Here is a 27,699-nt window from a genome sequence, read left to right as displayed (position 1 = left end):
ATTGCCTCATCTGCATCAACTCTCACCTCCGGTATACAGCTCAGGTTCCCACCCCCCTGCCATACTAGTTTAAACCCTCTCGAACTACTCGAGCAAACCTTCCACCCAGGACATTGGTCCCCTTCCAGTTCAGATGCAACCCGTCCTTCTTGTACAGGTCCCACCTTCCCCAGAAGGCATCCCAATTATCTACATAGCTGAAGCCCTCCCTCCTACACCAGCTGTATTTTAAAAAATACAAGGTCAGAAAGTTCTTCTGGAACAGTGAACTAAATCCAGAATTTGTCAGAAACTAGGTGATTGCAGACCCCGAGGAAGATAATAGAAAGATGTTTGTGCTGTTGGGTTTATGACAGGTAGAGTTATCTTTGTTTTCAGCTTGGACGAATCTAGGATTGAGCAAGTTTTTTAAAAAAATTCTGTTTGGAAAACACCGGAACTGAGCTCAAAAGCATATGTAATTTCTGGCCTGTAGGAGTTGAAGGCAATTCAGGGAATCGGTCATCTCAGCAGAAAGGTTTAGAGTCATAGTCATAGAGATGTACAGCATGTAAACAGACCCTTCGGTCCATGCCGACCAAATATCCCAACCCAATCTAGTCCCACCTGCCAGCACCCAGCCCATATCCCTCCAAACCTTTCGTATTCATATACCCATCCAAATGCCTCTTAAATGTTGCAATTATACCAGCCTCCACCACTTCCTCTGGCAGCTTATTCCATACACGTACCACCCTCTGCGTGAAAAAGTTGCCCCTTAGGTCTCTTTTATATCTTTCCCCTCTCCCCCTAAAACTATGCCCTCTAGTTCTGGACTCCCCGACCCCAGGGAAAAGACTTTGTCTATTTACTCTATCCATGCCCCTCATAATTTTGTAAACCTCTATAAGGTCACCCCTCAGCCTCTGACGCTTGAGGGAAAACAGCCCCAGCCTATTCAGCCTCTCCCTATAGCTCAAATCCTGTAACCCTGCAATCATCCTTGTAAATCTTTTCTGAACCTTTTCAAGTTTCTCAACATCTTTCCGATAGGAAGGAGACCAGAATTGCACGCAAAGTTCCAAAAATGGCCTAACCAATGCCCTGTACAGCTGTAACATGACCTCCCAACTCCTGTACTCAATACTCTGACCAATAAAGGAAAGCATACCAAACACCTTCTTCACTATCCTATCTACCTGTGACTCTACTTTCAAGGAGCTATGAACCTACATCTAAGGCCTCTTTCTTCAGCAGCACTCCCAAGGACCTTACCATTAAGTGTATCACTCCTGCTAAGATTTGCTTTCCCAAAATGCAGCACCTCACATTTATCTAAATTAAACTCCATCTATCACTTCTCAGCCCATTGGTCCATCTGATCAAAATCCCGTTGAAATCTGTGGTAACCTTCTTCGCTGTCCAATACACCTCCAATTTTGGTGTCATCTGCAAACTTACTAACTATATTTCTTCTGCTCTCATCCAAATCATTTATATAAATGATGAAAAGTAGTGGACCCAGCACCGATCCTTGTGGCACTCCACTGGTCACAGGCCTCCAGTCTGAAAAACAACCCTCCACCACCACCCTCTGTCTTCTACCTTTGAGCCAGTTTTGTATCCAAATGGTGAGTTTTCCCTGTATTCCATGAGATCTAACCTTGCTAACCAGTCTCCCAGGGGAACCTTGTCGAATGCCTTACTGAAGTCCATATAAATCACATCCACCGCTCTGCCTTCATCAATCCTCTTTGTTACTTCTTCAAAAAAACTCAATCAAGTTTGTGAGACATGATTTCTTTTGTTTAGGTAGGTAACACAAAGCCATGTTGACTATCCTTAATTAGTCCTTGCCTTTCCAAATAAATGTACATCCTGTCTGTCAGGATTCCCTCCAACGTGCCCACCACTGATGTTAGTCTCATTGGTCTATCGTTCTCTGGCTTGTCCTTACCACCTTTCTTAAACAGAGCCACCACAATAGCCAACCTCCAGTCTTTCAGCACCTCATGGCAGTGTTGGAAAAGAATCATCGATTTGTATCCACAGTAACAGCAAAGAAACTGTAAGTCAGTTAAACTGAAGCTTAAAGATATGATATGGGACGTACTTTCTCATTATTTGAATCTCTGGAAAGGTTTGTGAGAAGATTTGTAGCTTGGGTGCTCGTTGTTATGGTTCTGTTTGCCGAGCTGGGAATTTGTGTTGCAGACGTTTCGTCCCCTGTCTAGGTGATATAGGACATATAGGACAAGCCAAACAGAGAACAGCCAGGGAATTCCTAGAGGCATAGCACTCATCCACAGATTCTATCAACATACACATCGACCTGGACCCAATATACCGGCTACTGCAGCGGACAGCTGGAACTGACAACCGGAAGCGGCAGATTCAAACCATTATAAATACCGGAGGAAACATCACAGAAACGCTTCACAGGAGGCTCCCAAGCACTGAGGATGTCACCTAGACAGGGGACGAAACGTCTGCAACACAAATTCCCAGCTTGGCGAACAGAACCACAATAATCTCTGTAATAAATAGTGTCAGGAAACAGGTTGTGTATTTGAAGATCATTCTCTATGCCTTTTAAATTTGCCAGCACAGTTTGTTCTTTTCTGTAACAAATGCCTGTGCTCGTGTTAAAGAAAATCTGCAGGCTCAGTACTACCTACCTAAACAAAAGAAAATGAGATGAGTGAAGCCAGATTTCATTCTGGGGTCTACCTTTTTCAGTCTTCAGCTGGGTTCATAAACTTCATACACATATCACACTACTGTGTCTGAAATAGATAGACCATTCATGCTGCTTTTTCCACAACAAAATTTACAAAAATTTGTTCATCGACCAAACTTTCTAATCAAAAACAATTAATAAATTGGCCTCATTAAGGAACTTCCATTTGGCCTCAGAATAACCCTGTATAAAACAATTAGATCCGTTTCTCTTTCTACTGTTTCCTGTTTCACTCAATGCTGTTAAGCAATTCTAACAATGCCTTTACCATTTCTAATAAAATATTAGCATTCAGAAGGCGAAAACATCTCCTTATTTTACAGATGCAGACTGACCTGCTGTATTTGTAACATCTTATGTTTTCCTTCAGAATTCAGCAATTGTAGTATTTTTGATTATTTCCCTGATTTTTATTTTGTATCTTGAAAGTCACCATCTTATTCTGGTCTGTCATAGCTTGCAATACAAAACAAATTGATGTAAAATAATAGTCATATTGTCAACCGTTGTATTTTTAGAACTTTGACATTGGTCAAACATACAAGAAAAAGGCAACACTGATAAATGCTTCATACGGTATCACTTTCTGCAGGCTGATTGCCATCACTGATTGCTTAAAAGACTTCATTGAGGTTGAGTGAGTATTATATATAAAGCTATGAATGTGTTACCATTAAAAAGGCATTTGCAATTAAACAATTAAGTTGTATATACTTCAGTTCAGTGGTTAAGTAATTAAAATTTAATTCTTCAATGTAACCTTCACACTATGATGTGACATTGTCTAAACATATAAAAATCTAGGTCTATAGTTTTAGATTTGAAATGGCATCCATCGTGTTAGCATTAAATACCATGGGCTGAATCTTTAATTTTTGGTTAAGCTTCGTCAGGTTCCATGGAGGGTTTCTATCGTGCAATCTCGCAAATTTCTTGCTTCACCTGACAAGCTCATCTCATGAACTACCTCCGTTGCCTCTGTAGTACTCATGATTTGGAGGTGCCGGTGTTGGACAGGGTGGACAAAGTTAAAAATCACACAACGTCAGGTTATAGTCCAACAGGTTTATTTGGAAAGTACAAGCTTTCGGAGTGCAGCTCCATCATGAAGTAGCTAGTGGACAGGGCCATAAGACACAAAATTTATAGCACAAGACTACTCTGTCATGTAATTGGTATGATATATTGAACAAAGCTGGATTGCTGTTAAGTCTTTCATCTTTTGGAATGGGTTGCAGGTTTCAATTCATTAATATGTAAATCCCAAAACTTCTACGGTACTCCTCTTACCTGATTCTGGCTCCATTCCACCACGTGCAGTTCCTGGCAGGTTTATCTGCTGAGCAATAAGTATCCCTGGTGACTAGGCCATTTGTAAAAGGCTGCGAAACACCAAGACAGCACTGGCATTCTAAGCTGCCCTGACTGGTGATGGACAGTCCTTCTGATGATGTCAGAGAAGGGGTAAATGGCACTGTGGTTCTCCAACAGGACCTGGAGATCCTGATAGAGAAGGTGGTCCAGAGTAGGATCTTCTCTTCCCAGATATCTAGCAGAGGAGGCCATGGTCCTGTGTCACCACTCAGCATGGTGCTGTTTCTACAGCTTGGCGGAATGGACAGCAGTACCTGAAGGATGTCATTGACTTACTTATTCTGCCAAGATATGTGCCACACTCATCTCTCTGCCACCTTATACTCTATCTCTGTTCCTGCACCCGCCTCCCACCAAGGCTGATGCTTAGCAACTCTCACAATTGCATGCAACATCTGCAATCGTTTATTTTGTTTCCCTCCAACCCTTCACACCATTAAAGCTACATCTGCATTGTCTACTCACTCATCCATGACAACTCTCCATCTTTCATCCACCTGCACAAGCACTAACAACTGTGTCAGCCATTTTGACCTCACAGCTTTATAGGAGAGAACAATCCATAGCAACGCAGAAAGAGCCAGGATAGGTGGATGCCCAACATCAGGCTCCTCATTCTCTCCAAAAAGAAAATTCTGTTCCTCACAGGAGAACAGGGGTGCCAAAATATCCATGTCCCACAAACCAAGTAAATACTATTCTTTATCTCACAGCAACTCTGACATTAATCCCACGATCAGAGTCATTCATTGTACACAACTTCTAACCATCAATCAAGACACCTTCTCTGTCACATCCTGTAGCTGTCAGCAGGATGGTCCTGGCAGAGAAATGGGTTTATTCACCAGAAAAGATCTCCTCAACTTCCCAGCAAGAGAGTTCCAATGCCTCTGCGGAAGCATCAGCAAAGCTGCCTCCTTCACCCCACCAACTCAGATACTGTTACCTCGGTATCAACACCAGGTGTTGAACTATGTTTAAGACATGGTCTAGTGAGCATTTCACTGTGATCACTCTATAGTTGCTAAGGAAGTAACACCCAGACCCGCAGGCACTCAGAAGACTTCTGGATACCAGGCATCTGCTTAGCTCAGGAGAGAACCCTGTCGAGCTTGCAGTCAGGGACTTTGGCAGAATGCACGACCAAGCACAGGAGTAGCTGGCAAGGATGTTGCCGGAAATGCCTTCATCAGCCTCATAACTACACTATGGAGACCCAGCTACCTCAAATATGTTGGCAGTGCCATGGAGAGCACGATCCAGCACCAGCAGGAACTGCTGGAGAAGGTACACATAACTGCACTCCATTGCCCCAGCCATTCACCTCAGGATCAAAGATATGGGGACAGGGAAACTGGTGAGCACTCCAGGTGCCTCTTCATCACAAGGAGCGAGGGCAATGCCAGGAGGCACCCAGTCAGAGGAGGAACCACACACAGGCCACTCAGAAGTCTCCTCTCAAGACCCTCCAGAGGTGGCTGGGCTCTCCATCTCCACTTTGTCTTCCTCACTCCGGGTCTGAGCACAAATGCCCCTGGAGTCATCCAGGACTAAAGGGCTTCACTGCCACTGGCCTTAAAGTATTTGCCTTAAGTGAAGTAGTCATCAGTATCTGGGGCAAGGTGATGAACAGCACACTGGGAGTAAATGCATTAGGTTTGTGATGGATTATGAGCATGAAAGTCTGTGTTGGATGCCTCCATGGACTTCGGTGAGGGCTACTCCCCTAAGGCTTTGAGACATGGTTGCTTGCTTGTTGTACATGCAATGTATTTGCTGTGTAATCTGATGGCATGTGGTGCAGGTTTGAGATTAACGTGGTACAGTGCCATATAGTAGGGTTTCTGCCTCCTTGACTGAGGATTGCTGACTAGGGGGGATGGTTAGATCAGTTGGCAACACAGAGTGACACTAGCTTTGTGGGTTTAATTCCACGATGACTGAGGCTGCCATGAAGCACTCACTTTCTCAACCTCACCCCACCTGAGGTGTAGTGACACTCAGGTTAAACACCACCAGTCATCTCTTTCTAATGAGACAGCAGCCCTATGGTTCGGTAGGACTGTGGCGTGATGACCAAGTTGTTGATGATAAAAATCATTACCCTGTTAGTGTGATGATGCTGTGACTTAAATAGGTTATTTTGTCCGGATTTCTTTTAAAAGAGAGGGATTGGGGGACAGGTACCAAGCAATCTATGAGAAGATAAACAACCTATGAGTTTTTGGTCAAAACAATAGAGCAGCCTGAGTGGGTGTCATCAAGCTGTCTCAGATCCAGTTATTGCTGGGGTCTCAGCAGGGTTAGCTGCTGCATATACCTCTTTCTAGCTGAAAGGATTGCAAATAAGACAATCTATTTCTTTGAATTTGCCTTTTTGCCACGGGTATATTATGGCATGTTGCTATATTGGAACAGTTATGATTTAGTCGTAAAATAGTCTATTTTAGGTTGACCAATAGAGTTAAATTATTCCACATTCCTCTTTTTATTGTTGTATTTTAACTATAGTTTTTGAATAAATTGTATTTTGCTTAATGTCAAGCAGTTTGACCAACTGATTTGCATCAGGAACACAGCACCTTTACCTGTGAAATAAGAAAAACTTAGAATCTAGGCTACCTTCTTAATATAGTTTTAGGTGGGCTGGTCTGATCCATAGCATCAGCAACTATTGATTGGCTGCTGGATAGTTGAACAGCTTGTAAATGGGAATGATATTGCCAGAAGCCTTTGGACCTCTGGAAGCAAATGTAGTATGTTTCTCACAGTAGAAAGTATTTGAAACATGAAGAAAGCCAGTTCTCTTCTTCCATCAGTTACTGTAAACTGTTGCTTTTAACTTATATGTCATATGTTATAATTTGTGAACTGGTCACTTTGTATCTCCTGCAAAGAAGTGGGAAGTACCTAGATAAAAGAGATTGAATAACAACAAGTCTTGAATCGGACCCAAGGGCACGGCCTCAAATTAAGGGATAATCCCTTAGAACTGAGATGAGGAAGAATTTCTTCAGAGGATGGTAAATCTGTGGAACTTATTGCTGCAGAAGACTGTGGAGGCCAAGTCATTGAGTGTATTTGAGACAGTCATAGATGGGTTCTTGATTAGTAAGGGAATCATGGATTATGGGGATAAGGCAGGAGAATGAGATTGAGAAACATATCAACCATGATCAAATGGCAGAGCAGACTCGATGGGCCAAATGGCCTAATTCTGCTTCTATATCTGCTCTTATGGACTATTGCTGATTCTAAGTGCACAAAGGAATTGGAATCAGAATGAAATTTGAAGTAAAAAAAATCCTGTTGATATTCCTATTTGCCTATGTGATCCGTTGCCTGATTGTTCTTCTGTTTTATTGCATTCAATTATTTCAGTCATCTCAGTAACAGTGACTGACTGACTACCTCAACTTAACCTATTCAAGCAAATTCAGTTGCTTTTTATAAAGTAGCAAAATCATAGGAAACTCAACATACTCCATTTTGTGTTATATCCAGCTTGTGCAAGACAGTAAGTGAGTTTGTTCCAGTTGTCTTTGGGATGTGTGGTTGTTCCAGAATAAGTGTCACAATTCATGCTACCACCCATTGTCGAGTTTATTATGTTTGGGATGGTTTATCGACCCAATTTTGTACATCAATATGTCAGTTATATAATTGCTTTGTTTTTTTTTTGCCAAAATTTCAGAAAGGTTTTGATTGGAAGCTAAAAGAAAACTTGAAGAACTGTCAAATTTTGTCCTGAAAACCAATCAGCTAATATTCTAGATGACCGTTGGCTTTAAAGGGATTGTGATTATATTTGTCCCAAACATACATTCCATCCCATTCTACAGTTATCTTTCTTGAAGCAGCATCTTCTAGTTTCTTGATGACGGTTGCAGATTTAGAATATAGTTGCTGTCTTATAAAGTTTGTTGTTACCTAGTGTTTTATTATATTTATTTATTCCTAGCTTCAAGCCTCCAGGTCAGATTTCAGCTGGTATGTCTTGTGAGATGGCAGTGACTTTCAAACCTCTGGTAAGAAGAAATATATGCATGATGAAAGACATATGTGCCACAAGTATTTTGGGAGTAAAAATAGCCACTGGAATGTTTTTTTTAGTCAAGTGGTTCACTAATAACTCTATAAGCCTTAAGACTGTGCAAATAAAGGTGTACAAAGTTAAAAATCACACAACATCAGTTTATAGTCCAACAGGTTTATTTGGAAGCACTAGTTTTCGGAGCGCTGCTCCTTCATCAGGTGGTTGTGGAGTATAAAAGTGAGTCTTGTAACTGAATTTCAACTTCTTTCCTTTCAAAAGGTCCAGTTATAAAAGCTGTATATAAATTAGTTCCCTCGTTGGACAACCATCCATTCTAAGCATTGACCTCGGAAACCTTCAAATGTATCTGCTATTGAAAAATACAGAGTCATTTAGCTACATACATTAGAATATCACAAAAATCATAAAAAGCAAGTTGGTGAAAAGTACTGAAAGACCTTAAAATAACCATGTAGGTTAAGAATGCATCTCTGGTGTAGAATAAAATCAAAAAATTGAGGATGGTGGAAATCAAAACCAAAAACACAAAGTGCAGGAGAAACTCAGCAAATCTGATAATATCTATAGATAGACAAACAAAATTAACATTTCAACTTCAGGGGCAAGTTTTGATGAGGGGCACTGGACTGAAAACATTAATTTTATTTTACTCTGTACAAATGCTGTGTTTCCCCTGCACTAACTGTTTTTGTTTTATAATGTATTTCAGTAACAATGAGCTATAAGAGAACTTTGAATAGTTTTTATAATGCTTTTAAAATACTATTGAATTGTGATTGTTGATTAAATCCACATTAACTATCCAATTTCTCTCTTCTTGAGCCACAAATATTTCTAGCCAGGCTGGGGTAGATTTTTGTTCTTACCGCCTTATGTTAAGTATCACTTGGATGAGTGAGAATCAGGCAGGAAGATTCTCGGCTGGTAGTAGACCACCTGATTTTTCCTTCCACCTGAATTAATGGAATATAAATTACAATTTTTTCTTCGTTATATTGCTTTTCTAAAATTCCAAGTAGTATCATTTCCATACTTCTCCATTTTTGTTTTCATGTATAACTGAAAAATTTGCAACCAAACATAAATACTGGCAAAATAGAACTTGCATTTATATTCCATAGAACATAGAACATAGAAGAATACAGCGCAGTACAGGCCCTTTTTGTTTTCATGTATAACTGAAAAATTTGCAACCAAACATAAATACTGGCAAAATAGAACTTGCATTTATATTCCGTCTTGTTTACCCTCAAAATATTTAAACATTCCTCACAGTAACAGATTATTTATGGCTTTGATACATAGTGTAGGTTGGAGTGAATTTGTATGCAATAATGTCACACAAATAGTGAATAGGACAACTCAGTCGCTAATGTTTTGTTTTTTACTGGTTGAGAGATTATTATTGACCATCACACCAGAAGATTTCCATGGTCATCCTTAAGTAGTGTTAGGGAATTTTTCAACTCTTCCTGGTTAAGCAATTAATGAAATTTCAATTAAGGGTGTTTCAATGTAACAGTATACATTACCGCACTATTTACCTGGGTGGCAACTTTCAGGGGTCTGTGTACATGGACACCAAGATCCCTCTGCTCATCCACACTACCAAGTATCCGACCATTAGCCCAGTACCCCATCTTTTTGTTATTCTTGTTATTCCGTCTTGTTTACCCTCAAAATATTCAAACATTCCTCACAGTAACAGATTATTTATGGCTTTGATACATAGTGAAGGTTGGAGTGAATTTGTATGCAATAATGTCACACAAATAGTGAATAGGACAACTCAGTCACTAATGTTTTGTTTTTTACTGGTTGAGAGATTATTATTGACCATCACACCAGAAGATTTCCATGGTCATCCTTAAGTAGTGTTAGGGAATTTTTCAACTCTTCCTGGTTAAGCAATTAATGAAATTTCAATTAAGGGTGTTTCAATGTAACAGTATATCTTACGTTGCAGCACTCCCTCATTAAGACACAGAAATCATGGGGACTCACTTGCTTCTGTCTCTGGAAATCTGGTGTTCAGGGAAAAATCATGAATAAAGGGTCAGTGTGAGCCCAGGCCCATTTGAAACATAGAAAAATATATTTTAAAAATTAGCTTAATTTTCATACGTTTACCTTGCCTTCCTGTCTGAACCCTTCCAAGTGAGTTTTGAAATATAATTTTCTTCATCATGATGTCCTAATGCAAGGAGCTGAAATCTGTGAGGGATCAGGCAGAATATTCCGGGACACTATTTATGCAAGACACATGTATGTGATATTTTGCCAGTGAAAATTGGCAGTAAGATAGGGAAAGAAAGCATAGGGGAAACATGCAGTAGAAGGTGATGCAAATTATGAAAGATACTTAGCAAAATGTTTAAGGGCTAAATTGAGAAGACAGAGATTAACACTGACCAATTAGGAGAAATATACAGCTGATTATTTACAGAAATAGGTCAGATGATGCAAAGAAAACTGTACGTTTTACAAAACCTTTACAGAAAAACATTCAAATAAATTTATAAGAAGAATGTAGGATTATCCTTTTTTGAGTAGCCATTGTTGAAGAAAAAAGTTTGATATTTCGTGCATAAATCCATGAAGATTATTTTTATGTTTGTATTCAGGTTAATAAAGATTTTGAAGGAGAAATAATGTTTCGGACTCATATTGGTTCCTTTGCTGTTCCACTTTATTGTACAACTAAAAAATGTGATGTAAGTCTTGACACAATGCATGTGCACCTTTGTCATTGTTATATTTATTATTTGAAATGAAATGTACAAAGACAAACTAACTTCTCCCTAATTCCATTACGATACCTGGGCTATTATAATAAATACTCCTACCAAATTCTATCCACGGAAACTCTGAGATACTTCATAAACAAGGCCAAAGACAAAGGCTCCAAGACTGCAAGGCAGAGTTGTAGATGTCTGCCTCAGTGATGCTGTCAGGAACATCCACTGTGTCTTGTTGATTTGATGACTTTAAAAGTGAAAAAGCAAACTGTGGTATTGTTATTCTCAGTTATTTAACTACTGAAACCTCAACAAGTTATGTTATGTCCATTTCTTGACAGCTAACAGTAGAAGAGTAGAACACAGAGTCATAACAAGAGTTCAACATCTTCAGAGGCATATTACTTATCTTGTTCTTCCCAATTGTAATCTAAGAGAAAGGGAAAGTAGAAAGCAAAAGATTTTTTCCTTATGACAGTAATTTAGTTCCAACTTAATGAACTGATCTTGAGCTCAAATTCAATGGAGAAAAGAGGGGCAGCACGATGGCTCAGTGCTTAGTACTGCTGTCTCGCAGCACCTCAGTCACTTGTAGGGATAAAATTCAAAACAATGTTCCAATCAATTTGAAGGAATCCTTTGTTCCAAATTTACTTTATTTCAAAGGTGCTAATTTTTTTATATTTGGATGGGTAAAAGATATTCTTATATTTTTAAATTATGTAGATTAGAAGTACTCCAAGTTAAATCCAGGGATTGATTCCCATGTTGAGTTCCTTCTTTTCAGCTTCTCCAGGCAGCAAGACAACTGAAATAGCTTACAATGTGCGGAGACTAAGGATAGGCAAGATCACGTCCTGACCATTATTTGTTGTGGATGTTGGCTTTGGCCTTTGGCATACTGATGAGGGCAATGGAAATGGCCTACCAGTATTCACAAGAATAAATATCTGCTAGGACCAGTAGAACATTGCTCAGATTTATTATCTGCACTATTACTAATCAAGTAGTTATTGTTTTCATATATAGGTGTGCTTTTTAACAGGCACCATATATCTATCTAAAATCAAGTTATTTTGCTGCTAAAGTAAAATGAAATCTATTTCATATAAATGTGTCAAGTACTCATACATACATCACTGTCACCAACCAATATTTCCAGATTAATATCACAGGAGAGGTCAGGTCTTCAGAATGAAAAGGAAAAAGGCCAAGGAGAAAATGTGACATTGTATCTGTGTTGGCTTTTCAAATTGCTTTAAACTTTCTGCATAGGCTGAGTGTTTACAATTGAATCCAAAATCTATAGTTAACTAGAAAGATCAAACTTACATATTCTGTAGAAAGTTTTGTTCAAATATATACATCAATCTGCTCTGTGTTACAACTTTATATTTGTTCCTACAGCTCATTGTAGATAAGCAAGTTATAGATTTTGGATGCCATACTATTGGTGAAACAATTACTCGGACCATCACTCTGACAAATCGTGGAGCACTGAACACATATTACCAGTTTTTGAAATCTGCTCCGAAACGATTGCTAACTGGAGAGGTAATTATCAAATTTCTTTTAAGTAAACCATCATGATATTAAAGTGTACAAAATTCCAAAGTCATGGTGGGGATTATTTTAATTCATTTGCTCATACTGTTTATGAACATATTTAAATAGAAAATTGTTGTTCCAAATCAGTATTGATCTTTTAATTGTACAGAAATTATGCAGATTGAAGGATACAATGGAGGGAGGAAATTTTTGTGCGATGACAGAAGCTGGACCTTAAAAGGAATGTTGCTGTTATTCTTGAGAGAGACAAAGGATTGAATTGAATAGTGCCCAAATTTGATTTATATTGGATGGGACAAGATGTGCGAACACACTCTACCTGAATGAAGTACTGCAGACCACAAACAAACTTTGAATTCCTAGCTCTTCTCATTGTGGTGTGCAGCTGTGTAACAGTGAAGTGCAAAAGTGCACAGTACCAGATGCAGTCTATTTAAACAGCTATTCCCACCTTAACTGGGAGGCTACCCATAAATTGTGCAATCCTAATGTAATTGAGTGGTCAGCCCATAAAACTATTTTGTTAAATGCCCTGGCATTAGAATTGCTTATTGTAAACAGGCGCTATCTGGGGAAATTTGACATTCACATCTTCCTTAATTTGTATGAATCCTGCCATGAGTTACAGTCAGAGCTCATGAATTGGAATTGTTTATATTTAGGCTGGTCCGATTAGCTCTGTGGCAATATGACTAATGTGTATTTCAAAATAGTGTCAATAGTGCAGGTTTGATTCCTATTCAGCTGAAGCAGATTTGAAGCCAGCCTCTGACAGGTGGAAGACAATGGCATACCGCCACAGTCAAAACTGCTGAGGATGAGTATCAGCAGACCATGAGCAAGGACCTGTCTTTGGCCAGAGCAGACATAAATGAATATTTAGGCTAGCTGTCATTATAGAGCATGTCATTTCATTTTACTTTATTATTTTTCCAGATGACTGAATTGAATGTTCCAACTTCACAAGGTAACATGCTAAGTTCAGAAATTGAATTTAAACACCAGCAAAAATTATTGAAACTGTCCTCCAATTAAATATCAGGAAGAAGAGACATACTATCTTTGGCCACAAGCTTTACACATAAGCCACAGATTTAATCCTCTCCCTGGCAATTGTCTGAAGCTGAACTTTGTTATGCACATGCTCAGTGACATATATATATGAACCTTCAGCCACAAAACAGTGTCATCACTAGGACTGCCTATTTCTACCTTTGTAACATTAGCCGCTTAAGCCCCTGCTGAGTATTTTTGTCCCTGTAGATTTGACTATTCCAATGCATTCCTGATTGGACTTCCACATTCTACCCTTCATAAATTTGAAGCCATCCAAAACTCCGCTGACAGCATTTTAACTTGCGCTAAATCCCATTCACCCTCACTCCTGCACTTACTGACCCACACGAGATCACAATTAGGCGGAGCTTGAATTTGAAAACCTAATTTTTGTGTTCAAAGTTCTCCATGACTTCACTCCTCCCACCTGAGCATATTCTCCTAATTCTAGCCACTGACTATCACTAGGTTTAAGTGCACCAACATTGCTGGCCACATCTTCAGCTCTCTAGACCCTGAACTCAGAAATTCCCCCTACATCTCTCCACTTTACTCCCTCATTTTCCTCAATTATAACATTCTTAAGACTTTAAGTAAGTATTTGGTCAACTGATGGAAGTTCTCCCTGTTTGGCTCGGTGATATTTTGATTTAGAATGCTTCTATGAAGTGCCTTGAGAGGTTTTATCAAGTTAAATGTTACCATATAAATGCTAGCTGTTCTGATTGGATCCTTCATGAATTCTTGAACAGCAACATGTTTCCAACTTTATCATATTAAATTCAAGAAATTATACTTCTGCTCAAGTGACTGGATAGGCAGAATGCACAGTATTTTCACAGAACATAGTTAGAGTCGTACAGCACAGAAACAAACCCTTCAGTCCAACGAATCCATGCCAAACACAATCCCAAACTAAACTCGTCCCACCTGCCTGCTCCTGGCCCATATCCCTCTCAACCTTTCCTATTTGTGTACTTCTCCATATGTCTTTCAAATGTTGTAATCGTACCCACATCCACCATTTCCTCAGGAAGCTCATTCCACACGCAAACCACCCTCTGTGTAAAACATTTATCCCTCATGTCTATTTTAAATCTCTCTTTTCTGCCATTAAAAATATGCCCCCTAGTCTTGAAATCCCCCATCCTAGGGAAAAGACAATTACCATTAACCCTATCTGTACCCTCATTATTTTATAAACCTCTCAATCTCCTACACTTCAGTGAAACACAATGACACATGTGGCTGAACTAGCAGGTCTTTGAAGATGGGAGGGTTCACTTAAAATTTAATCAGTGCCATGCTTACTACCTGTCTGCCCAGCCTTGCCTCAATCACAATAATACAAGCACAGATCATCAGCCAGAAAAAAAGTCACTAAAGGAACAGGAAACAAGAGGCAATATAGTATAATGTAGCGATTAGCAAATATATCCAAAATCATAACACGTTTTATTTTTATTTTGGTAGAAATATGGAACAGCTACAGTCTTTTCAAGCACACTAATTTGCATATTTCAACTCCCAAATTCCTTCACTCTTCTGTCCCATTTCAGTCTCACTATTCAAGCACTCATCTAACACTTTCAGTGTTCATTTCATCCACTACCAATGCAGTGGCAGCAGTGTATACCATATAAAAAATGCACTACAAAAAATCACGAAGACTCCAAGCCCAGGGTTTTTACCACCTCGATAAACAAGGACAGCAGGTACCTTAGACCACCACCACTTACAAATTCCCCTCCAAGCCATCCTGACTCAGAAATATATTGCCATTCCTTCACTATCACTGGGTCAAAATCCTGGAAATTCTTCCTTTACTTACACCCATTGGACTGCAGTGGTTCAAGAAGACAGCTTGTTGCCATCTTCTCCAGGATAAGAAGAATGCCTTGGAGAAGATGGTGGCCTAGCCAATGACAACATTACCCCCGACCTCCCATTATATGAATTTTTTTTTTTAAAAAGCATTAAGTGGTTTTCTTATCAAAATGCAGCACCTCACATATACATAAATTGAATTCCATTTGCCAATTACTCATCAATTGGTTTATGTCTTTGTATTTATTTGAACTTCCAGATTTATTTGATCTTGACCAACAGCTTCATCATGAGATCAAAGTTGGAAAGGTAAGAATAATGAGAAATGGTCTAAAGATTAAGAAGAGCCATTTTTTTTCAATATTTGTGTACACCAATGTAATCTTGATTTCCAATGTTGTAACAGATCAGAAAATGGCAATCAATGAAAACATCTTAGGCTCTGTTTTCCAATTCCTTTGTCACTGGTGTGTTAGTTGATCTAGATAGGAGTATTCTCCATGATTAACAATGCCACATCTCCCTCTAACCTCTTGCCACTCTCTCCCCCTCCCCTGCCATCCTACGTCTTAGTAGGGAGCCTTATATGTAAGAGAGAGACTAAAAAAACTGCAGATGCTGAAATCCAAAATAACCTGGCAGGAGGCTGGAAGAACACAGCAAGCCAGGCAACATCAGGAGGTGGAGAAGTCGACATTTTGGGTGTAACCCTTCTTCAGGACTTGGGGTGGCTGTAGGGGAAGCTGCAGATAAAAGGGGTGGTGGGGGCAGGGTCATATGTAAGGTAGGCCATTATGCCCAAACTGGGCCATTCCAGTCAGGGCAGAAATTATAAAACCAGAATTCCCGGTAATTGCCATCAAAACCTCAAGTGCTTTACATGAAAATTATGAACACAGCTACTAGTTGCAATTTATTTTTGGGGTGGCTGTAGGGGAAGCTGCAGATAAAGGGGGTGGTGGGGGCAGGGTCATATGTAAGGTAGGCCATTATGCCCAAACTGGGCCATTCCAGTCAAGGCAGAAATTATAAAACCAGAATTCCCGGTAATTGCCATCAAAACCTCAAATGCTTTACATGAAAACTATGAACACAGCTACTAGTTGCAATTTATTTTGTAAAGGCAAACTGTTATAACCTTAGAGTAGAAAGTGAGGTCTGCAGATGCTGGAGATCAGAGCTGAAAATGTGTTGCTGGAAAAGCGCAGCAGGTCAGGCAGCATCCAGGGAACAGGAGAATCGACGTTTCGGGCATTAGCCCTTCTTCAGGAATCCTTAGAGTAGACAATTATAAATTATATTTTCAGCTGATTGTCATTTAGGTGGCTTCCTGAAAATGTCAGTTCTTCCCAGATACATACTTGCTGACCAACCTATGCCACATATTATTTTATTATTTCTCTGTTTCCTTGTTCCCTGACAAATTATTTTTAATTTCTCCCTCCTTATATTGCCTATATTGCTGAAGTTATGTAGTTACACTGCTTATCCTACCTGTTGCTTTATATCTGTTGCCTTGATGTTTTCTCTTTAAAGTAACTTCTTTATAGTTACAACCATTCGACAACAGGACAGAGATCAGGGCATTCCATCGCTTTATTATTGTATGTCTTTATTTTCCAGTTAGATTTTCCAGTATGCTGGTGCCTGTGGAGTTGGAAGTGTAACCAGGATCAATGAATATCTCCATAGACAATGGGATTCCCTGCCCATCCCAATTGGAAAATTGAAATTTTCTTAAAATTTCTTTAAATACATTATTTAATTTCTCTTGAAGAATTAATTCATATTCACAAACTGACAAACAAGATGACAATTCAATGTGTTTTACATAATTGTTTGCTAATGTCTCACCATTTATTTAAGTCTTTCAGTGTCAGAGGAAAGAATGCTATTTGATAAGCCAAGAATTCCTTAAAGCCTGCAAATTGATTCATGCTGTGAAAGTTTCTGTCAAGATTGGCAGAAACAACAATTTAGGATTATAGTGGCAGAGCTAATACACTACTAACTGGAATTACTATGGCAGCTGACAATATCCAGTGCTGCCTGTTTACTTCTTCCCTCCTCACTATCCAAGGTCACAGACACCTTCCAGATGAAGCAGCGAATTACCTGCACTTAACTCAATCTAGTCTAGTGTACCTGTATTCACTTCTCACAATGTGGTCTCCTCTAGACTGGGGAGACAAAACACAAACTGGACAACTACTTTGTGGAACCTCTTTGTTCTGTTCATAAAAATGACCTTGAGCTTCCTGTTGTCTGCTGCTTCACCACACCAGTGTTCTCTGGCCAACATCTCTGTCTCAGGCTTGCTGTAGTGCTCCAACAAAGCTCAGCTCATGCTGGAAGCACAGCATCTCATTTTCCACTTGGGGACCCAGCAGCCTTCAGGACTCAATATTGAGTTCAATAATTTTCAGGTTTGAGACACCTTCTTCCCTACCTTTACCCCAACCCCCACACAGCAGGCCTTGTCATCACATGGGCTGCTATCACAACCATCCCTTTGTCAGTAGCTATTGATTCCCTAGGCTAACCTTTACCAATTCCTGTGTTGGTCCAACTGTTGTTCTCTCTCTCTCTGGGCTTCATCTCAACCTATTGTTCACCCCCTCCTCCCCTCCCCCATCTTCAGCATATATACCAACTTTTTTCTTGCTGCAAGGTCACTGAACCTGAAAGTTGCTGGCAACTCTGTTTCCACTTCACAGGTGCTGCCAAACCTGCTGTGTTCTCCCAGCAATTTTGTTTCTAATATATAGTGCTGGCCCATGTTTAGATATTGTTTGGATGGTTTAACAATTCTGCTTTAGGTATAGAATCAAAGTTAGTAATGGAAGTGTAGTGCAGTTATCCCAAACATCATTGGATGGAAATAACTGGATCTGGCTGACTGGATGCATTTAAACACCAATAGAAAACAAAGGAAAGAAGAATGTTAAAAAAAAATGTGACCACATTTGACTAGGATGATTTACATGGGCAATGCAGCACAAAAGCAGGCAATTTATAAGCTGGAAACGTAGAAGAAATTCAGCAGATCTGGCAGCTTTTGTGGAGAGAGAAACAGAGTTAATATTTTGAGTCCAGTATAACTCTTCTTCAGAACAGACAGAAACAGACTATTTGGTTCAATCTATACTGCATTTATGTTCCACTTGAGACCCCTCCCAACTTTCCTAACCTAAACCTATCATTATAATCCTCTATTCCCTTCACTGTCACATGCTTAACCTGCTTCTCCTTAAATCCATTTGTTTCAATGACTTTCTGTGGTAGCAAATTTCACGTTCTCATCATTCTCTCACCAGCTACCTGCATACAATACTATAAATTAGCATTTACCCAAAGGTAATAAATCACTGACGTCAAGGAAATGGTTTTCAGTGCAAACAATAATAGTTAGTTCATAAAGTCTCATGTTATGAAACCATGTATTATGGATTTTAAAAAACCCTATTTTATGAGATCTATCTGTTGAAAGATGATTATATTTACCTAGCAATGTTTTATAAAGTTTAAATTGTGAGGCCAAATTAGAGTTTGCAAACTTATTGCAAGTTGTAGAAAGGGTACAAAAGTTGTCCTATTCCAGAACAAATTGTAATATTAGCAAGAAAGACATTGGGTCTTTACCTGAAAAGGAAAGAAATTGCAGGTTTGTGAGGAATTGATGATGGAGTGGCACCAAGTGATGTGTTTCTTCGGGGGCAAGCACAGACACATGGGTCAAAAGGGCTCCTCTGTGTTTTTATAATTTTCTGATTTTATGATGATTGTGCCATTATCTAAATGTGAAGTAAGGTAATTTGTGTACATTTTAATGTCATTATAATATAATTTTAATATAATGGGCAGCACAATGGCTCAGTGGTTAGCACTGCTGCCTCTCAGTGCCAGGGACCCGGGTTCGATTCCAGCCTTGGGAAACTGTCTGTGTGGAGTTTGCACATTCTCCTCATGTCAGCATAGGTTTCCTCCAGTTGCTCCAGTTTCCACCCACAGTCCAAGATGTGCGGTTTAGGTAAATTGGTCATGCTAAATTGCCCATAGTGTTCAGGGATGTCTAGGTTAGGTGCATTCACCAGGAGTAAATGTAGTGTAATAGGATAGGGGAATGATTCTGGGTAGATTACTCTTCGGAGGGTCTGTGTGGACTTGTTGGGTCAAATGGCCTGTTTCCACACTGTAGGGATTCTATGATTTTTTTTAAAGTTTGGATTTGACCTAGAGGCATATGGGTACAGTTTATGTGTCTGAAGGGGGTTTAATGATTAACTTCAAAGTGGTTCTGAAGCCATGTGAATTATTTCAAAAAACAGTCTGAAACAGATAGCTTACGAAGGTTAAAGGGAATTTGTTAGCATTGGGAGTTTACAGTGCGCAAAGTAAGCAGTATAGTGCCTTACGTTTTCAGATTTAGGAATTATTTTGGGCTTGAGGAAGCACCCACAGCTTAGGAAAAAAAGTGTACTTTAGTTTTAGTTTACGAGTTTGTCGAAACCGTGGCTGAAGCTAAATGTGTAAAACAGTTGCTCCTGAGAAAAGGTGTTAGTTTAAGACTGTTAAGAAATAGGCTACCTCAATGTAAGGAGTTTAGCTTAAACGTTCCTGTCAAGGCGTGTTTGGTTAAAATTCTGGTTATTTTAATCTGAGATAGTCTAAACTCCGTTTCATAGAATCCTTACAGTATGGAAACAGGCCATTTGGCCCAACAAGTCCACACCAACCCTCTGAAGAGTAACTCACCCAGACCCATCCCCCTACTCTACGTTTACCCCTGACTAATGCACCTCGCCTACACATCCTTGGACACTATGGGACAATTTAGCCTATTAATCCACCCTAACCTGCACATCTTTGGATTGTGGGAGGAAACCCATGCAGACACAGACACACAACTGTACACAGACAGTTGCCAGAGGATGGAATCGAACCCGGTCCCTGGCGCTGTGAGGCAGCAGTGCTAACTACTGAACCACCGTGCCACAGCTGTATGACTGTGGAAAGAGGCTGCCTCATTCTTAAAATGTGAATTTAAACTACAGGTAAATTAAGCCATATAGATATAAAAGAGAAAATAATTCTGTCTGGTGTGAGAACTGTAAGGATTATTTTTGGGATTAATGGAGTTTTAATTTACTAGATGTTTTTAAATATTTAATTTATGTTGTATGTAAATGGTATGGTTTATACTATTTTATCATTTCTTTTGCACAATCAACTTTTATTGCTAAAACCAAATCTACAATATTCATGTTCATATTTTAGTGGAAGACCATCTAGTTACAACTATAATAATATATAAAATGATCCATCAAGCCAGGTTTCAGTCTGCGATCTGACTTGTCCAGTAATAACCATTAGCTGGAATTATAACGCAGCATTCATTCTGGCCTTGTTTAGAACACATACACATTAGTTCGAATTAAGCAGTTGGTCACAAATTAAACTAGCTTTCTATATTCTGTTTTATCTCAATCTCCACATATTCCTAATTATATCGGATAATACTTTGAGCTGCACTGCATGTATACACCGTGTCTCTCTCATTATATTCTAAACAACCCATCATGGGCTGTGCTTTTGCCAGCCATTTATATTGTCATGGAACACTATTCAGCACCCCATGCAGTGCACCTACAGTTGAACACATGCTGTATGGTTGACTGCATTGCTTCAATAGTTTTGAAATGTGCGGAGAGAAAGAACACTAGCAATTAATGGCAAGAGAAAACAGTAGCAGATGACTGGCAGCTCTAAGTAATATCAGGTTGTCATGCAGAGTGTGTGAGGAAGAGAGTTCAGTGCCAAGAAAAAGTTGGGGGCGAAATGGCCAAATATTCTGTGTGGCATATCCTCTGGCCTTACCATCTGTTTCTGTCCACAATGTCCATGGTGTCCAACTCCATTGGCATGAAACCTTTGTAGATGGCAGCTCTTCTCTAGTTCACATCAGCATGTGCCAGATTGCACTGTAAGAAGTGGAGGTGTATTATCCCTTCAGCAAGAACCAGACCTATTCCTGGCAGTGATGAAGGCTGCCTCATAGAGTTGAGGGTATTGTACAGAATTCAGTTAACTTCCACCCACTCAAAATGAAGTTTGGGAATTGGAACAACATTACCTTCATGAACACTATTTAGTCATCTTGGGACTAGAGCAGAAACTCTTATCCTCAATCCTGACAGACTGCCTAAAAGAGAGAGGGAGAATTATCAGAGCCAGTGTAAATTCCTGGACTACCACTGATCTCCTAAAGGAATCAGAGAGAAATTTCCCAGGTGATTTTACCCTGAATTGGCCTCCATTCATAATCTGTTTCTCATCTCTCCCAGGCAGTGGGCTACTCTTGAAAGATTTTTAAAAATTATATGTTTTGCCCCTGCTGCCGTGTTTATTTGAATATTTTTTTCTTTTTGATCATCTATTTAATATATTTTTGTATGATCTGATATCCATACTGGCTAGATTGTCTTTTTCTCTCTGCAGAATTTCTTCAGCACTTTGTTTTTTTTGTGTGCTTCATTTGTGAGATCTAGATGAGCATTGTGTCCCTTGTTCACTGAGTCATGATAAAACCATATAGCACACTTTCCAATTCTGGATCTAGACCAATTTAGATCAGGCTGATTAAAATCATCCTCCATAAAATATTCGTATTCTCACATACCTTTAGAATATCAAACATTACAGCGCACTACAGGACCTTCAGACCTCAATGTTACGCCAATCTGTGGAACCAATCGGAAACCTATCTATCCTACACTATTCCATTTTCATCTGTATCTTTATCCAATGATCATTTAAATGCCCTTAAAGTTGTTGAGTCTACTACTGTTGCAGGCAAGACATTTCACACTCCATTTACTCTCTGAGTAAAGAAACTACCTCTGGCATCTGTCTAATATCTATCACCGCTCAATTTAAAGCTATGTCCCCTCGTGCTAGCCATCACCATTCAAGGAAAAAGGTTCTCACTGTCCACCCTATCTAACCCTCTGATTATCTTGTATGTCTCAAATAAGTCACCTCTCAACCTTCTTCTCTCTTACAAAAACAGCCTCAAATCTCCCAGCCTTTCCTCCTAAGACCTTCCCTCCACACAAGGCAACATTCTACTAAATCTCCTCTGAACCCTTTCCAAAGCTTCCACATCCTTCCTATAATGTGGGGACTAGAACTGCATGCAATACTCCAAGTGCAGCCACACCGGAGTTTTGTACAGCTGCAGTAGGACCTCGTGGCTCCGAAGCTCAATTCCTCTGCCGATAAAAGCTAACACACTGTATGTCTTCTTAACAACCGTATCAACCTGGGTGGCAATTTTCAGGGATCTATGTACATGGACACCAAGATCTCTCTGCTCATCTACACTCCCAAGAATCTTACCATTAGCCCAGAACTCTTTATTCCTGTTGCTCCTTCCAAAGTGAATCACCTCACACTTTTCTGCATTAAACTCCATTTGTAACCTCTCAGCCCAGTTCTGCTGCTTATCTATTTCCCTCTGTAACTACAACATCTTTCAGCACAATCCACAACTCCACCGATCTTAGTGTCATCTGCAAATTTACTAACCCATCCTTTTACACCCTCATCCAGCTCATTCATAAAAATGACAAACAGTAGTGGTCCCAAAACAGATCCTTGCGGTACGCCACTAGTATTGAACTCCAGGATGAACATTTCCCATCAACCATCACACTCTATCTTTTTTCAGATAGCCAATTTCTGATCCAAACTGCTAAATCACCCTCAATCCCATGCCTCATTTTGTGCAGTAGCCTACCGTGGGGAACCTTATCAAACGCCTGACTGAAATCCATATACACCACATCAATTGCTTTACCCTCATCCACTTGTTTGGTATCCTGTGAGGCACGACTTACCCTTCTCAAAATCATGTTGCCTATCCCTACTCAATTTATTCCTCTCTAGATGATTATAAATCCTATCTCTTATAACCTTTTCCAACACTTTACCCACAACCAAAGTAAGGCTCACTGGTCTATAATTACTTGGCCCTAATCTTACTCTAGTCATTCTTTTATTCCTGATACACCTATAGAAAGCTTTAGGGTTTACCTTGATCCTATCTGCCAACAACTTCTCATGTCCCCTCCTGGCTCTTCTTAGCTCTTTCTTTAGGTCTTTCCTGGCTAACTTGTAATTCTCAAGAGCCCTAACTGAGCCTTCACGTCTCATCTTAACATACGCCTTCTTCTTCCTCTTGACAAGAGATTCAACTTCCTTAGTAAACCATGGCTTCCATGCTCAACAACGTCCTCCCTGCCTGACAGGGACATACTTATCAAAGACACGCAGTAGCTGTACCTTGAATAAGCTCCACATTTCAATTGTGCCCATCCCCTGCAGTTTCCTAACCCATCCTATGTATCCTAAATCTTGCCTAACTGCATCATAATCGCCTTTCCTCAGCAATAACGCTTGCCCTGCATTATATACTTATCCCTTTCCATCTCTGAAATAATTCTACCAAATTGTGGTTACTATCATCAAAGTGTTCACCTACCTCCAAATCTAACACCTGGTCAGGTTCATTACCCAGTACCAAATGCAATGTGGCCTCGCCCCTTGTTGGCTTGTCTACACACTGTGTCAGGAAACCATTCTGCACATACTGGACAAAAACTGACCTATCTAAAGTACTCAAACTATGGTATTTCCAGTCAATATTTGGAAAGTTGAAGTCCCCCATAACAACTACCCTGTTACTCTTACTCCTATCCAGAATTATCTTTGCTCTCCTTTCCTCTACACCTTTGTAATTATTCGGAGGCCTATAGAAAACTCCCAACAGGGTGACCTCTTCTTTCCTGTTTCTAACCTCAGCCCATATTACCTCAATCGACAAGTCCTCAAATATCCTTTCTGCTCCCATAATACTGGCCTTCTCCAACAATGCAAACCCTCCCCCCACCTTTTACCATCTTCTCTGTTCTTACTTAAACATCTCAATGCAGGAACCTGCAGCAACCATCCCTGACCCTGTTCTATCCATGTCTCCGAAATGGCCACAACCTTGAAGTCCCAGATACCAACCCATGCTGCAAGTTCACCCACCTTATTTTGGATGCTCCTGGCATTGAACTATACACACTTCAAACCACCTTCCTGCTTGCCGGTGAACTCTTGTGATCTTGAAACCATATTTCTGACCTCACTACTCTCAACCTCCTGACACTGGAGCTACAATTTAGGTTCCCATCCCCTTGCTGAATTAGTTTAAACCCTCCTGAATAGCATTCGTAAATTTCATTCCTAAGATATTGGTACCCCTCTGGTTCAGGTGTAGACTATCCTGTTTTTCGAGGTCCCACCTACCCCAGAATGAGCCCCAATTATCCAGGTTTCCGAAACCCTCCCTCCTGCACCATCCCTGTAGCTACATGTTCAACACCTCGCTGTCCCCATTCTTTGCCTTGCTAGCACATGACACAGGCAATAAACCAGAGATACCAACTTTGTTTGTTCCAGCATTAAGCTTCCATCCTAGCTCCCTGAATTTCTGCCTTAAATCCCCATCCCTTTTCCTACCGATGTCGATGGTATCTATGTGGACCACAGCTTGGGGCTCCTCCCCCTCCCCTTCATGGATTCCCAAAACATGATCAGAGACATCACGATCTCTATGGAGTCCTCAATGTCTAATGCTGTGCTCCTCTCCCCTTCCTTTCTGAACAACAGTGACAGACTCTGTGCCAGCGACTTGTACCCTATGGCTTACCCCTGATAAGTTGTCCCCCGTAACAGTATTCAAATTGGTTTATTTGTTGAGGGGAATGGTCCCAGGGGTTCCCTTTCCGTCCCCGGAGTGTAACCCATCTGCCTTTTTCTTGTACCTGAGGTGTGACTACCTCCTTGTAACTCCTCTCAATAACCCCCTCCACCTCCTGAATAATCCGAAGTTCATCCAGCTCCAGCTCCCTAATGTGGTTTTCGAGGAGCTGGAGTTGGGTACAGTTCCAACAGATGAAGTTGGCAAGGATACTAGTAGTGACCCTTACCTCCTCAATTCTGCAGGAAGAACATTCAACTGCCGTAACTGCCATCCCCACTGTTCTAAGTTCCCAAAGAGACTGTAGAAAAATAAAGAATTTTTAAAAACTAGTTACCTTACCAATCCAGCACACAGAACCTGTTGTTTTGGTTAGCGGAGGAGGATGGGTGGGCAACACTACTTAAGTAATGTTTCGGATAACGCAACCACCCAAATATATTACTTGCTTAGCAGCCCCGTGTTTGCTCCTTCTCAGTGTGCACTCTGCCTATTCACTAGGTAAGTTTATATAATTTTAAATTTACCTTTCTGGCAGGCCCCGGTCCTCACTGTAGCTCCTCCCACTGCTGCTGCTCCTGGCAAAATTGCTTAAAACTTCAAGCAGAACTCCCTCTTTCTGTTTAACTGATGATCTGCAGCACATTTTTTCACTCGGCTATAGCTATCCATACTAGTTCTTCATGTTGCAAACACATTTGAGATCAATTTCATTCATTCCTGTATTCTTCTGACATACATTATAAGCCACCTAAAATTCTCTTTCCTTAAGTGATGTTTAATTAATTTCCACCCTCTGTTTTAGCTCTATTTCTGATATTCTCAGCAGTTTAAATTTGCCAGCTACCACAGCAGCTCTACTTCAATCATCTCATCTCACCAAAACAAGTAATAGCATAGAGGACCAGATTGTGGCAGAACCAACTAGGGAATAGGCAATTCTAAATTTCATGATGTGTAATGAGGCAGACTTGATTAGGGAGCTTAAGATGAAGGACCCTGTAGGTAGCAGTATCTATAGCATGTTAGAATTCACCCAGCGGTTTGAGAAGGAGGAACTGAAATCAGATGTGACAGTATTACAACTGAGTAAAGACAACTACAAAACATGAGGAGGAGCTGGCCTGAGTTGATTGGAAGGGCGGCCTAGCAGCGAAGATGGTGAAGCAGCAAGGGCAGGGGTTTCTGGGGGTAATTGGAGAAGTACAACAGAATTTCATCCCAAGGAGGAAGAAACATACTCAGGGGAGGACAAGGCAACCATGGCTGACAAGGGAAGTCAGGGTCAGCATTAAGCGACAAGAAAAAATACACAATGTAGTGGAAAGCCAGAGGATTGGGAAGCCTTTAAAAACCAGCAGAGGATAACTAAAAAAGCAATGGGGATGGTGGGAGAAGATGAAACATGAGAGTAGCTCGCAAGTATTGTAAAAGAAGATTTCAAGAGTGTTTTAAATATCTAAAAGGTAAGAGGCTGGCCAGAGTGGATATTGACCAACTGAAAAATGAGGTTGGAGAAGTACTAGTGGGGAACAAAGAAATGGTGGTGGCATTAGGTTGATACTTTGCATCAGTTTTCACAGTGGAAGGCACCAGCCACATACCAGAATTCCAAGAGAGTCAGGGGGTAGAGGTGAGTGTAGTCGCTATCGCTAAGGTGCTGCTAAAGCTGACAGGTGGACAAATCACCTCGGATTAGATGGACTGCTCCCCAGAGTTCTAAAGGAAATAGCTGAGGAGATTGTAGAGACAGCAGAGGTGACCTTTCAGAGATCACGAGAGCTAGGCAGGGTGCCAGAGGACAGGACAATGACTGATGTAACACCCCTGTTTAAGAATGGAGTGAGGCAGAAAACAGGAAACAATAGGCCAGTTAGCCTGACCCCAGTCGTTGGTAAAGATTTTAGAGTCCATTATTAAGGGTGAGATTGTGAAGTATTTGGAAGTGCATGATAAAACAGTGGTGGAGTCAGCATGATTCGTCAATGGGAAGTCATGCCTGATAAGTCTGTTAGAATTCTTTGAGTAGAACATAGAACATAGAAGAATACAGCGCAGTACAGGCCCTTCGGCCCTCGATGTTGTGCCGATCCAAGCCCACCTAACCTACACTAGCCCACTATCCTCCATATGCCTATCCAATGCCCGCTTAAATGCCCATAATGAGGGAGAGTCCACCACTGCTACTGGCAGGGCATTCCATGAACTCACGACTCGCTGAGTAAAGAACCTACCCCTAACATCTGTCCTAAACCTACCACCCCTTAATTTAAAGCTATGCCCCCTTGTAATAGCTGACTCCATACCTGGAAAAAGATTCTCACTGTCGACCCTATCTAAACCCCTAATCATCTTGTACACCTCGATCAAGTCACCCCTAAACCTTCTTTTCTCCAATGAAAACAACCCCAAGTGCCTCAGCCTTTCCTAATACGATCTTTCTACCATACCAGGCAACATCCTGGTAAACCTCCTCTGCACCCATTCCAGTGCCTCCACATCCTTCCTATAATATGGCGACCAAAAATGCACACAATACTCCAGATGCGGC

The 27,699-nt window shown here is 40.4% G+C and overlaps 1 protein-coding gene across 2 annotated transcripts in view; it reads left to right on the top strand.

Moving 5' to 3' along the window:
- cfap74 (cilia and flagella associated protein 74) overlaps nt 1–27,699 on the top strand; it is a 220,211-nt gene that overhangs the window by 95,784 nt on the left and 96,728 nt on the right. For both annotated transcript variants that reach the window (XM_043676312.1, XM_043676311.1), the window contains exons 14-19: nt 3,238–3,356; nt 8,055–8,121; nt 10,775–10,864; nt 12,296–12,442; nt 13,394–13,424; nt 15,600–15,649. In XM_043676312.1, the coding sequence (XP_043532247.1) occupies nt 3,238–3,356; nt 8,055–8,121; nt 10,775–10,864; nt 12,296–12,442; nt 13,394–13,424; nt 15,600–15,649 (504 nt within the window). The remainder of the gene's footprint in view (nt 1–3,237; nt 3,357–8,054; nt 8,122–10,774; nt 10,865–12,295; nt 12,443–13,393; nt 13,425–15,599; nt 15,650–27,699) is intronic.

The sequence above is a fragment of the Chiloscyllium plagiosum genome, chromosome 34 (assembly GCF_004010195.1).
Source record: "Chiloscyllium plagiosum isolate BGI_BamShark_2017 chromosome 34, ASM401019v2, whole genome shotgun sequence".
NCBI lineage: Eukaryota > Metazoa > Chordata > Chondrichthyes > Orectolobiformes > Hemiscylliidae > Chiloscyllium > Chiloscyllium plagiosum.
This window is presented reverse-complemented; position numbering and strand designations above follow the sequence as displayed.